Source organism: Sylvia atricapilla, chromosome 7 (genome assembly GCF_009819655.1).
Source record: "Sylvia atricapilla isolate bSylAtr1 chromosome 7, bSylAtr1.pri, whole genome shotgun sequence".
Classification (NCBI taxonomy): domain Eukaryota; kingdom Metazoa; phylum Chordata; class Aves; order Passeriformes; family Sylviidae; genus Sylvia; species Sylvia atricapilla.
Window position 1 is genome coordinate 13807466 of NC_089146.1, and position 14472 is coordinate 13821937.

The 14472-nt window shown below is 45.4% G+C and overlaps 1 protein-coding gene across 2 annotated transcripts in view; it reads left to right on the top strand.

Annotated features, from left to right (window-relative positions):
* Nucleotides 1–14106, top strand: part of RAPH1 (Ras association (RalGDS/AF-6) and pleckstrin homology domains 1) — an 87816-nt gene extending 73710 nt beyond the window's left edge. For both annotated transcript variants that reach the window (XM_066322665.1, XM_066322667.1), the window contains 2 exons: nt 1409–1551; nt 5962–14106. In XM_066322665.1, coding sequence (XP_066178762.1) covers nt 1409–1551; nt 5962–7935 — 2117 coding nt within the window. In that variant the 3' untranslated portion in view covers nt 7936–14106. The remainder of the gene's footprint in view (nt 1–1408; nt 1552–5961) is intronic.
* The last annotated feature ends 366 nt before the right edge of the window (nt 14107–14472 follow it).

Below are 14472 nucleotides of genomic sequence, written 5' to 3' on the forward strand. Positions count from 1 at the left end.
GATGCCTCAAGAGAGACTATTGCAGGAAATGGACTTTCTTCAAAGTCTTTTATGCTATGTTTAGTGTAAAATATAGACTTTATCTATAACATTCATCTATATATATACACATACAGGTAAAAATCTATTTTGCTAAATTACTTGCAGTGATGTATGTATTTGAAATATGCAGCACTTTCTTGTTCACCTCTATGGAGTAACTATGAATAGAACATACATACGTAGTTCTTGACCTGCTTTGTTGACTGAAAGATTTGAAATTGGAAAATGAGAAATAGCCCCTGCCCAAAGGCAAAGATCCAGACAATCTCTTCAGAGAAAACTTTGAAAATACTGTCTCTGTTCCCTGTCAAATCGTGCATGCATGCATTAACATGCTCCTATTTATCTCTCAGCAGAACTGGGGCTAGTTTCTTGTTGCCTGTAACAGTTTAAAAATTGATAAATGTGTAATTTCACTGTTCAGAGCTGACTGATGCTTTGGTGGGTTATTTGGAACCTTCAGGGGCTAGGTTCTTTATTGAAAATGTGCTGTTGTGTGAAGGTGTTTTGTCTGCCACAGATACGGGTTGGGAAGTAATGCTGCTGCATTGGACAGGTTCAGAAAGTAGCCTGTAAGGATGAGCTAAGCAAATGCAGCCTAACTGGGAAGGTACCTTGTTTTAACTGTGTGGCATAGCGTAAATTCTTGGTTACTGACAGTTTCTCCATCCAAGCTGCGTGTCTTCCTGATGGTGTCAATTCTTGTAGGGAGCTGAGCCACAGCCCAACAGCCATGCATGTTCTGCCAGAGTTGCATTCCAGCCTGTGCCAGAACAGTTTGGGATTACACAGAAAGCAGGTGCAAGGCTGCATAAATTGGTCTGGCAGTGCCCGCTGCTGTCCTGTCAAGGCATCCTGTGGACCCAGAGCATCATCTGTGTTGGCTACTTGCAGGATGCACACCAGTCCTTCCTTTGTGTTGAGGAATGGGTCATTGGAAGCAGTGTCCTGCCTTGGCTGGTGCAGTTTGCCTGTACATGACCTGTGCCCAGGGTCCATTTTTAAGGTTGTGCTGGGAGGGAGTGTTGGATGCACTGCATGAAATGGGGCTTTTCCCAAAGTGCAGGGACGTGGAATGGTTCAGAACCCATCCAGCTGCAGTGTGGTTTTACTTCAAAACATGTCTGACATGCTCTCATCGTTGTGCAGCTTCAGTTTGATTAATACCAGGCAGCTGTTGCACTGGTTTATTTTCTAGATGGTAATGGCCTGGACGTGAGCTAGAGCTTATGCAGTCGTTACTGGGAGCAGTGTCCTCTGGGGACAAGTTTAACAAGTCACACAGAGTTGCACTGTAAGCGTCCTGACATTACTCTTATAGTCAGAAAAGTATGCTCACTGTTCCTTAACTTTTTTTTCTGAACAGAATCTCAATCAAATCATTCTAATCAGTCTGACAGTGGAGTTTCTGACACCCAGACAGCTGGACATGTCCGGTCCCAAAGCATTGTCAGCTCCATGTTCTCTGAGGCCTGGAAACGAGGCACTCAACTGGAAGAATCCAGCAAGGTAACAAGAAGACTTTAATTTGAGAACCAACGCCCAACAAAATGTATGAGACAGGGTTATGCCTATTCCACCTCTGTCTTGAGTGGCATTTCTTCTCTGTTTTACATGGTTGATTTACACTGCTATAATTGTTTTTTAGGATTTACTTTTTCAGGTTCCTTCTTTTATTTGTGTGCATAGAAGCTTTTTGTTCTTTGAAGGCATTATGCAGCCCCTCTCACAGAGTCCTATTTACTAATGTTGAATGAAGACAAAATAAAAAGATAAGCTGTTAACAAGTTGAATGAAATTCTTTCACTAAGATCTTTCTCCAGTTAAGTAGCCACATCTTTCCTTTGTAAAGATGTGAATAACTGGGGCCTGAAAGCAGGTATATGTATTTTGAAGTACTTCAGTACTTCAAAAAGTTTTCTGTTATATTAGGTGAAAATGGAACCAGTAACCTCAGATATGGTCAAAACAAAAGTACTGACATTGTCAGCAGTTGTGGATTAAGGCAGATGTGGTATATCTCCTGTTGCTGGTAGAGAGTTACAAAAGACTTTAACCCATTGAGGACTGTTGTAGTTTGGTCAGTTTCTGTTCTTTCTGTGGTGAACTGTTGTAGTTCCTGGGGAAGATTTCCATGCACAGGAGAAATTCCACTGAAGCTGGTTTGTTGTCAGGTTTGAAGGAATCTCCAGGTTCTTTGATGTCATTAACTGTAGCAGCTATGTGTGGAAATGCACTCTCCTTGCTTCTGTCAGTTCTGAATCTTCCCCAGACCCCAGGTTCAAGCTAGAGAAGCAAGCTTTTTAAAACTAAAACCACAGGTCAATACACCTGGCACTGGTGCTTCAGATAAATAATTGAAAATAAGATAACACATAGCCTTTTCAAATGAGAAAGCATAGGACAGTGTGAAAGCTGACATGGCTGCATCCTTTGGGCTTCATAACTTCTCTGCAATGCCTGCTGGTTTGGAAGTTGTCTGATAGTAGTAATGCTCAGTTCAGGAATGTAGCTTGCTAAATTGTGGTCCAAGTTTTTCTACTGCATGAGTGCAACACGGGGTGCATGTCCATCAGCAGATGGCTTCTGTGTGGGTATAGGATGCATCATTTCTGCAGGAGTGAGCTGCACGAGATGGGGCATTTGCTAGCAGGTATCCAAAGAGTACTGCTGTGAGAATGATAATGTTACTGTTTCCTCAAGTTTTGGATTCGGTGTAAATCCTGCTGTGACATATACTCAAGGTGAGATTTGAAGCAAAAGTTTGAGGTTCGCTACCTTGGGGTTACTGTTGTCCTTTATCAAGTCTGTAGTGCTGCTGGCAATTGCTCATCTAAAAAACCCAAGAATTATTTTGCTACCTGATTAAAGCCATGTTAAAAAGAAAATACTCAGAATGCTTCCTGTTGAGGGCTATCCATGTATCAAGATTTCATCAATTTAATTCCTTTCTGCAAATCCAAGAAAAGGTGTATTTCTTCACCTCATGCATAACACAGGTAAATGGATTGCCCTAAAACTTCTAAAGAATCCAAACGAAATGAAGTGTGTAAACTTACAGAAGCTGTGTTAAACAATTGAATGAATTGGTGACCAATTTACTTTCAGTGAAACTACAGTGTAAATCTGGCCCAGGGAAATTGAATAACTAGGAAATCAGACTGGCAGTGAAAAATGTTAAACTGTGTGGCAAAAAAGGCAACGGCAGTGTTGAAGAATTCTAATTTACATGAGAAGGTGTTAACAGTGATACTGAGATGTACTTTAGTCAGATCAGTCTCCAGTTACCTCAGAGGCAGCTTTGCTAACAGTGCTTTGGTGTCAAATCTGGCTTAAGAAGTTTCTGTGGGCAGGTTGCTGCCAAGTGGCAGAACTTTCCTGCATGTCCCTTCCCCGTGTACACCAGCTCTCTCCCACCTTGTCAGCCTTGGCTCTGCTGGGCAAGCAGGGCAGAACAGAGCGTGCTGTGTCTCAGCAGGGAGTTCACATTGGTGCTCCTTCCAGCCAGGGTGTTGTACTAGCCCCTCAACAAATTAATAATGGGGGAGCTCTGCCCACTTTGCCCTCATTTACCAGTTGTCAGTGACTTCGCAACAATTTCTTGAAGTCAACAGCACACTGAGTTTTCTAGAGATCTGTCATATTTCACCTAAATTTGCTAACCAGTCCAAAAGCATGGGAAAAGAGATAGCAAAAGTTTGTTTTCTTAGGAAAAAATAGCTAAAAAAAAAAAGACAGGGTTGATAGAAAAAGATAGATATTGTTTTTGTAGCATTTTGTTAGAATTCCAGATAGTCATGAAGATGCATGCTAGAAATGGGAATTGCTAGTATGCAATAAGGAATTTCTCAAGATACACAGAACGACATCATGTAATTATAGACAAAAGAAAGGATAAACTAATCTCTCTCCAAGTTCTTCTGTAAACAGAGTATCACAGAATATGTTTCTGGATGTCGAAATTTAATTTGATTCTGTGGAGATGGGAGGGGCTCCCCCTCCTGAGATGCACAGCAGCCTTTTCTCTGTCCTGAGTGTTTAAATTGTTCACTGTGAAGACACATTGACTGTCTTCAATGGGTGCAAGGATAAAACCTCCCTCTTTGAAATATATCTAAGATTAAGAAAAACTTTTCCCAAAATGCAAATAATCCATCTACTTCATATTTGGAAAGATTGCTCTTTGCCCAAAGAATACTTGATTCATTTGTTCCCAGTTGGACAGTGAAGAGCTCATTAAGTCTTATTTCACTTCTTAGATTTTGAACACATTATTTCTAACAGTATGCTACAACAAATACCCAAATGCATGCTCCCTGTGGCTGCTTTAAGGGACAAATTCAAGATTCCCCAGGTCTTGCCATTCAGGGATAGCTATTCTGTTATGCCTTCATCTCCCTCTCTCTGTTTTATGCTGCCTTTATTTTTCCTGTTGCCTTTTGCTGTCTCAGGTGTCAAAAATGAAGCTCAGCACAACTAAGGGCAGCACACCCATGGTGCCTTATACAGGGCACAATTAAGGTCAGGTGGTGCTAACTGAAAATTCATTAACCTGGGTGATTGGGAGAATGGTAATTTACAGACTAACACTTGCAAGAGATCAAGATTTCTGTTTTGTAATGTGAACACCTTGATTTAGTTCCAGCTCTGTTAATATTCTGGCCTTCCAGACCTAATGTGACAGATAGAGGCACACCCTATGTTTGTTGTAAAATCACTTTTTATTGGTTCTGACTCTAATCCTTTTGTGGAGTTCTGCACATACAGACACTGTGCATCTGTGTTTAGAACAAAGCAATATGCAAATGTGCTCGTCCGTGCAGATGAGCACAGTTGGGCTAACTCATTGCAAAGTATCTACTAATAAGGTATAGATACCCAGTGTGGTCAGTTGCCGTGGTGGTGTACTTCTAATGCATGTTTCTGTGCTGTGCACTGTGAAATTCACAACTTGATTTGTAGCCGAAACACTTTGTATTAGGAGGATGTTTATAAATGTGAGTAATGCAATTATTGTTTTAATTTTTAAGAGGAATGTAGGCTTGCAGTTTTTGAGAAATAACTTGAGCACAACCCAATGAGTAGACAGAAATACTGCCTGCTGCTTTCCCATTGATCCTTCCATTAGTCAGCTTTTCCCTGTTTTTCCTTATTTTTTCTGCTTAACATACAAGTTGCATGTGTAACTTTCCTTTCCCAAATTTACTTTTTTTTGCAGATGTCTAAACATTTCCTTCTGGGGAAATTTTCTTGGGAAAACTTGGTTCTTCTTCTTTTTACCTATTTTTTCCTTACCAGTTGAGGATAGCAGAGCATGTAAAGGAAAAATATCTCAGTGCTCCTGTGCAGAGCTGGTTCTCAGTGTGTTTTTTAGAGCAGTTCAGGATTTCTGCCTTTTGTAACACTGACCAGTGTAAGGCCTGAACTAGCAGATGTAAGGATTTGCCATGCTCTGGGAGACTGCGTGTGGTTTGATTCCAGTCGAACTGAGCTGAGATGTCCAGTCTTTGGCTCTGCCTCTGTCCTGGCCCGGGGTGCTCGGGGGGCTGTGTTTGGGTCATTACGCTGGCCCCAGGAGGTCAGTCATTGTCACTGGGCCCCACTGCCTTCCCACGGAAGGAACAGGGCTGCCGTGTTCCCCTCTGAAAGTCAGCCTCGCTTGGAGCAGAGCTGGCTCCGCTCATTGTTGCCGGCTCCCTCCCGGCCTGCCCCATCCCTTTGCATGGCCCAGGCTTGTCAGTGTATGGAATTGTCTCTTGCTCTAGTGTTATCCTAATAATTCTTGCATGCTGTAACCTGACACTTAACTTTTAATGTTGGGCACATTTAGACCTTGACTTTATCTCTTTGTCTCTCTCCCTCCTTCCCTCTCTCTTCTTTCTCTCCCTTTCCACTTCCACTAAAATCCCTTCCCCACAGGCCCGAGTGGAGCCTGCAGGTCGGCCCTTGGTGTCTGCGGCAGCTGCCGTGTCCCCGCAGACGAAGGCGGTGTCCCCGTACACGGCATCGCAGCCGTCCCCGCCGCTGCCGCCGCCTCCGCCGCCGCCCCCTCCGCCCCCGCCGCCGCCGCCGCCGCCGCCGCCGCCCCTGCCCAGCCAGGCCGCCCCGTCCGCGGGCTCGCCCGCCACCATCTTCGTCAAGTACAGCACCATCACCCGGCTGCAGAACGCGGCCCAGCACGGCGGCCCTTTTTCCAAAGCCCCCGCCGCGCAGCAGGCCCCGCCGCCGCCGCCGCCCTCGGCGAAGCCGCAGATCCCGGTGCCCCCCAACGGGGTCGTGCCGCCGCCGCCGCCGCCGCCGCCGCCCCCCACACCGGGCTCGGCCATGGCGCAGCTGAAGCCGGCACCTTGTGCCCCGTCGGTGCCGCAGTTCACGCCGCCGCCGCCGCCGCCCAAGATACACCAGGTTCAACCGAATATAAGCCAGGCCGCTGTTGCCTCCTCGTTGCCGCCGCCGCCTCCTCCCGTGCCTGCCCCTGCACCGCCTCAGGCACCCCCAAAGCCTGTCATGGTAGCTCTGCCCCCTCAGCCTGGTGGGAAGCCAGCGTCCCCGGGGGTCGCGCATGTCACTCCTCCCCCCGTGACTGCACCCTTGCCCCTTGCAATAAAGAAACAACCGAGTGTCACTTCTCCCCAGGTGCCTCCTCTGCCCCCGGCCCCTCCTGGCCCCGCTCCCCCTGCAACGTTCCCAAAGCAGCAGAGTTTCTCAGTAAAGCCTCCTCCCTCCCCTCAGTCCCCGGTGCCGTCGGTGGTGAAGCAGATAGTCAGCCAGTTTCCCCCTCCTCCCACGCCACCTGCCACGGAGCCCCAGCCTCTGAAACCCCTTCCGCTGAGTGTGGCTCCACAGTCTCCTCCAGCGGTGAAGGCAAAGCCCAAATGGCAGCCCGCTGCTGCTCCCTCACCAGATTTCCCCCCTCCTCCACCAGAGAGCAGTTTAGTGTTTCCTCCTCCACCTCCTTCCCCAGCTTCCTCTGCAGGTTCTCCCCCGCCCGACAGATCAGGGTCTCCAGTCAAAAAGGCCGGCAAGACATCAAGCCCTGGAGGGAAGAAACCGCCTCCAACTCCTCAGCGCAACTCCAGCATCAAGTCCACAAGCTCCACTGAGTACCACGAGTCCAAGAGGCCTTCAGTGGACCGCCTTGTCAGCAAATTTGCACACTCACCAGAGCCGTCAGGATCTCCTTCCAAGGAGTCTTCACCTCCTCCAGCCCCTCCAAAGCCCGGAAAGCTCAACCTTTCTGGTGTGAGCCTGCCCATTGTCCTTCCACAAGGTGGGATCCCAGCCAAGGCTTCTGCTCCGATTGTGTCTGGAAAGGAACCTGTAGTTGAATTTCCTTCACCACCATCCGATTCAGACTTCCCACCACCACCACCTGAAATAGATCTTCCTCCCCCTCCAGTAGAAATCCCGTCTGTGTTTTCAGGCAGCACCTCCCCAAAAGTTGCTGTTGTAAATCCCCAGCCGCAGGCGTGGTCAAAACCATCTGTGAAAAAAGCCCCGCCGCCCACACGCCCCAAGCGGAATGACAGCACCCGACTGACACAGGCGGAGGTCGCAGAGCCCCCAGGGTCAGCCGGCCCACAAGTGCCCACGTCACCCAAGTCCAGCCTTAGCGTTCAGCCGGGATTCCTGGCAGACCTCAACCGGACGCTGCAGCGGAAATCCATCACCCGGCACGGCTCCCTCTCCTCCGCACGGATGTCCAGGACGGAGCCCACCGCCACCATGGACGACATGGCCCTGCCTCCACCGCCGCCAGAGCTGCTGGCTGACCAGCAGAAGACCAGCAGCTTTGGGGGCAGTCACATATCTGGCTATGCAACGTTACGGAGGGGCCCACCCCCTGCACCCCCCAAAAGGGATCAGAACACCAAGCTGTCACGGGACTGGTAGTCACTCCCCAGGGCCAGTGCTCTCCATGACTTGTGGGCTGCTCTGTGGTTGGCCAGCCCGCGATCTTGTGCACGTGGAGAGGACGTGGGGATGTGGATGATAGTCCCATTAAAAGAGGTGATCTCAAACTGCAGCTGTGGCAAAATGTAAAGACATTCCCCTTCCATGGCTAGGTTAAAAAAGTTGGGGGCTTAGGGCTGTTGATACTTTATTGGGAAAAGTGGGTAGAGAGGTGTTGGCTTCATTCTTTCAGTTTCTTTTACCCTTCTTTATGGATTGGACCAAACCCCCATTTTCTTACTTTTTCTGCATTTAGGGGAGGGGGAGGGAGATAATTTTTTGTAGTGTCTGTCCATGTGAGACATGTTTGTGCATGTATTATAAGTGTAGGTATATAATATATTGTGATATATTTCGTCGCAATTATAGAGGATAACCAGAATGTTTTTGTAGAACCGTATTTATTGTTTCAGTCAGTATATTATCTGCAATCGGACTCTAACTGGTCAAATCTTACCATAAAAATGGAGATGTAGGGGGCACTTTAAAGAAAGGAAATAAAAGACCCAAACCCACAAACTTCTCAGCAGTTTGTGGTGGGTAAATTTTGCTAAGCTGAGGTGTTGGGCTGGTAACTGTACATTGTCCACTGATTGAAAAGTACAGATGCAACATACCAAAACATTCTGGTCATAATACTACTGAAAATGAGTATGTTCAGAGGAAAGAAATAGATTTTATATATAGTGGGCTGGAGTGAAATATATTTATACTATAAAGAGCCTCCCCCTCCTTTCAAATACTTTAAAAATATTACGCTGATACAGATTATTTCAAACTTATTTGTCCATGCAGTTAAATAGGATAAATATGTATTATTCCAAACCATTATGCATTCTGACTGATAGTAGGCTCAATCATTTGTTTCTGTGGCTCAAGATGAATATATTTGTGTTAACCCCTTCTGAAAGCTGCCAGGACTCCTGCAATCAAAAATCCTGCCAACCCCCAAGGCTGACCCACGCCGATCTGTGAGCTGTCTGTGTAACTCTTACCCTGAATGAACAGGTAGGTTTCTGTAGAAAGGGCTGTGCACTCACAGGCATGCACAGCACCCAGTCTCACCTGGTCTGTGCCTGTAAGATGTAGTGTCTTCACAAAAACAAGCATCTGGAAATGTGTAAAGAAAGTATCGTTTGTACTTGATTACAAATTGTCAGGAAACTTTCCCCTCTGGAAAAAGAGAAGGGAGCAGCAATTTCAGGACAAGCAGAGTAGGAACTCTTCTCTTCTTCGACCTGCCAGAGACTGTCACCAGTGCATTAACCTGTTTATTACAAAGTTGCACTTCTAGCAGTCAAGGAAGAAGACTGGGAATAAAGCAACCTTAAAGAGGCAATAACATTTGCTAGGAGTTTCATTTAAGGGCCTGTATGAGTAGAAAATAGACTATTGACCTGCTTGGTTTTTGTTAGTCACCGATTTACAATCGGTCACCATATCAAGTGTGACAGTCCTTTTTCTTCAGTAGCTACTTCAGTAGCTTGATTGTACAGTCCTACCCACATATTCAGACCTGTGATAAGATAGTGTAAGTGGTCTTATGTATCATTGCACATTCCTTGCAGGGTGGTGGGACACACCCTTTGTAAAACAACTAAAATACTTGGACTGTAACTACCCCATCTTCAGCTGTTACAGCTTCTCTTGTCACCATGGGGATATTGTCAATAGGCTCATAGGGCAAATAATTTCACTGTTTGCATACTTCTTCTCCAAAAGCAAACTTTTAATGCTTTCTTTTTCCCAAAGAATGAAACAAAGACAGCAGCTTGACCTGGCAGTATCTTCATATGTGTAAAACCAATATAAACTGATTTCTCATCAGAGTAATTCAGGATGATAGATTTAAGAAATATTGTGACAGTGTCCCCCACTCTTTTTTTTATAAAGTTTTGTTTTTAAAACCAAATAATGAAATAAATGTCTTTGTGAATATTTTATGAGTAGGAAAAAAGTTTTGCTAATTTGAGGTGGAAAATTACACATCTATAACTATATAGTTTTAAATAGGTGCATAATGAAAAAAAAATTAGTGGTGCTGTCTCTGCTGACCTGTTTCATATGATTTTTTTAAAATCTATTTCAGCACCTCTGGAAATTGTTTTAATATTTCAGACTAGATTTTTTGAGCAATAAGAGTATATACCATTGTGTGCATTTTTAAAGCACTGCTATGGAAAGGCACTTTTTTGTATCTTTCAACTTGTTCACCAAGTTTTGTTTCTACTATTTTTGTGCTTACAAAGTGTCCTTAAGAGCATTTGCATTGTTGATTTTAAGCATGCTCAGTGTAGCTGGTGACGAACTTCACAGGAGGGTTGTTAAGCTATACTGCAGTTCATGGGTGCTGTAATTCTCACCGTTGGTCCTCTCGCTGCTTTGTCCTGTGCGCAGCTCCTGGGGCTCAGACACACCAGGGGACAAAAGGTGCTCAGTGCAGCCGTAACTGCCCGGCCCTTAGCCATAACGGGTCAGGGGCACACCTTCCTGGCAAGGTACACCTGGGCTGATGCTGTATGTGCTCCCAGGTGAGAGCAGTCAGGGAATTCTGTTTGCCCCACCTGCTTTGCTTTTCCCCAAGACAGCCACACTGGTGTGTGTCAGTTCCAGCCTTTTTACTTTAGTTCATTCAGTGCGGGTACCTCTGGGCTTTGGACTTGGCACATCAGTGTTTTGAGTGCCATTTCTCCAGAGGCAGTTGAGCTTTGATCTCGTTTTTCTGTGCCCACATTCATTTCCCCAGTATCCCTCCCTAGGCAATTAATCTGTGCTTAACTACTGCAGGCTGCCCACAGCTTGCTGGGAGACAGCTGTGTAACTCCTAAGTCTGCAGCAAAAAGAATGAACGTCAGCAAAGGTAGCACCCTGTGTACCTTCTAGTTACAGTTTCCTTCCTACGGCAATAGTGATCCATTCCGTGGCTGCTGCTTGTTTTCTCTCAACTGAGCATGGAAATTTGGCTACTGTGTGGTTCAGAAAACTGGTGGGCTTTTCAGGTGATGATACCCCCCCCCATTGTAACTTGCTTTTCTACTATATTTACTGGTTTTGTGACACTAAGTATTTACACCTTATCTTGCAAGTAAGTTATTTGCACCCATGTGCAGTCATCTCATAATTGCATCATATTTATTGAATCAGAAAATTAGGAGGCTGGATTTCAGACACTCAGACACCCAGGAAGAGGCTTCCTGCTACAGACATGGGCAGTAAAACTTTTGGCACTGTTAAAATAGGCATGTGAAGGATGAGTGTCCATACTCTGGATACAGAAGTGCTTTGATCCCAAAATACACGGAGTGTATGGCTGGAGTTGCTGGCCACTTGTTAAGCTGCTGCAAGGGCAGCTGAGGGCTCAGCTGTGTCCATTAATCTTTTCCACATTTGGTCTTCATTTCCCCTCTGCTTTGCAGCGTAGCATCCACCTCGATTAGCAGAGCCCTGTTCAGCCAGGTGTCTGCCTGCAGCCCAGGTGTAGAAAGCAGGGAGCTATTCTCAGACACATCACAATTCAGATGTTGGGGAGTTGCTTTGAAAGGGAAAACTAAGCTCTTCTAGCAGCACTAAGCATAGGTGAGAAATTATTTTTAAAACCAAAAAAACCACAGGTTCTAAACAAACTGTAGGTAATATGTTTCAGGTGGCTGTGCTAGGGGTCCTGTCTAGTCTTTCAACACCTGTAGCTGGGAAAGGCAGTTAGGCACAAGTGTCTAAGTAATTCTCTCATTTTCTATGGAAGTTTCCTGCTTCACCCTGCACAGTGGTTTCCTCCTGTGGCAAACCACCACTAACTGCTCTGCTTTGGTGATGACCTCAAAGCCAAAGAGCTCCTCTCCTGAGCTTACTCTGCAGTTGTCTGCAGGGCAACAGTGAGTGACACATCAGGGAAACAAAGTGCAGGTACCTGGATTGTTCGGTTTCAGGTCTGAGGGGGAAGAAAGCAGTTTTTTCAACAAGTGCATTTTAACATTTAATGTTCTGAGCTTGCACATTTAAAGGTTTTCTAATTCCTTCTTTCTGTGCCCTCAGGCCACCAGATAAATCGTATCAGCTCAGAGATAAAGTGGTGCCACAGTCCTCCTCTCAGTTAAACTTTTTTTCCACAGTTTAAGGAACCAAAAGTGCCGTTTCAACAGCAGAAGGGCAAAAAGAATTTTTCTGCTTTTTACAGAAAACAGCATAGAACCAAATTGTTTTGCTACAGTGGTACCATCGCAGGTAAATTTGTTTCTTATTCAAAATAAGATTATAAGTGGGTCCTAATATGGGCATTACTTCAACTACTGTCATGTTAAAATCAGTCGCACTCCAGAAAAGCAGTGTGAATTCCTGGCAGAAGGTAGTGAGGATGCAGACAGAACATGGGAGTTTGGTTGGTTGCTGGGTATTTTTTTTTTCCTTTTAGCATTGTTAAGGTGTAGATTACATAGTCACACAGTGCTCCTCAGCTGCAGGTGAGTCTTACTACTCTGGGACCCATTTGTGGCACCTAGTGTTGAGCTCTGCATTCATTCCCTTTGCACCACTGGGGCAGACTTCAAACCAGAGGATTTAACACTACAACAGATAGTTTCTCTTGGATATTTTTTTGCCACGTGCTGGTGGGGTTTTAAGCTTTATTTTGGAATTCTGAGTTTGTCTAAGTTGAGTAATTTTCCTTTCTGAATTTTCTTTCCTTCAATTAAAAAATGCCCATGAAGACTGACCAAACCAGGGTTTTGCTGAGTGCTGCTGCAGCAAGCAACACTCACTAATACTGTGACACAGGCTTGGTCTAGTTTTGAGAAGACACTAAACTGCAAACAAGATGACAAACACATGCTTTTCCTGCACCGTGTAAATTACTTTAATTGCTACTAACCAACCACTGGGATAATAGTGACTTGGGTAATGATCATTTGGTGATAAAGTATTGGAATGGTCTGCCTGGGAAGGTGGTGGAGTCCCCGTCCCTGGATGTGGCACTCGGTGCCATGATCTAGTTGAGGTGTTAGGGTTGGGTTGGACTCGATGATCTTGGAGGTCTCTTCCATCCTTAGTGGTTCCGTGATTCTCTGAGGCACTCAGTGAGCTCTCTGCTCAGCAGATGGGTCTTGGGTAAAGGGGTCTTAGAGAAGATAGGAGACCAGGAGGAACAGGAACTATAGACATGAGTGAGAAGGACCTTCACTAACACATTATGGACACTACCACCATCACCCCCCACACCCTCCCTTATTTAAATGCTTGAAGGCAACTTGTCTTTTAGAAGATTTGTCTTTTAGGAGATTTTGGAATTCAAGCGTTCGCTACAGTGGAAAATAATTTCCTTCCAGCTTTCCCAAGATGCCAAAGATGCATTCTGAGCTAAATCCCAGGTATGCAGATGTGTGTACCACCAGTCTGTTGTTGCCAGGGGTCTCACAGTGCTGCTCTCTAGCATGTCTGGTGAGAGAACAGGGTGCCACTCTTAGATGTTGTGTATCCCATGCCTTTAACCAGCACTGGGAGCTGGGTACACACTTGCAAAGGACAGTTTAGCAAACAAAGCCGTGCCCATGGCACGCTGCTGGCTGATTTGGTGCAGCACAATAGCGCTTGTACTTCTAAAAGAAAAACGGAATGTTTTGTCACAAGTTGTAATTGGAAATCTTAGGCCTCCTAGTGGACTGCAGTAGACCAGAAATGAACTGGAGTAGCAGTTTGGTTTATGGCTTACACTAATTGTTACCAGTCACTGGGAATATTCTGTATAATACTGGAGATGCAAGTGTAAGAAGTGTCATTGCAATGATGATTTGTCTGTGCAGCAAACTTGTGCTGAGTGCTGTAAATACATTAATGTTTACTGCTTTAAAAAGAAAAATTGCACATTTTATCTTTCAATGGGATTGCCTCCCCTCTTCTTCCCTTTCCAAAAAGAAAAAAAAAGAAAATCAAAGCTCTTTTAGACTGATAGCTTCAGGTTGGGGGGAGCTTTGCCATATTATAAATATATATAAATATATGTATAAATATACTTTTATAAGCATGAGAGAGGACAAAAGAAATACTACATTATAGAGTACCCAATATAGATCATTATACAATGGAATATGCACAATTCAATAAAGATGTAGTTAAATTTAATACTCTGTTTTAATCCTCTGTCTTGCAATTTTCCTTTTTCATGAGCTCAGAACCCAGAAACCATGTTTTCAGCTCATCAGTGGTTCCTCTTGGTAGGGGTCAGGTAGGTGATGAGCTACAGCTGTGTACCATTCTGTGCTCACTGCCCGTGAAACTGCTCTTATTCCTCCGCACAGTTATTTGCGCTGGCTCAGAGCTGCCTGTACCAGCCCCGTGCTGCACACCAGTTACAGGTGTAGAGAGGACCCCGTGTGAAGGCTCACCTTTGCCATCTGCTCCTTGCTCGGGCTGTGAGGCTCAGGCTGTGTCCAGCTCTGCTCACACACAACAGCTGCTGGCTGGTAAGTGCTGCTGTGGCCCCGCTCT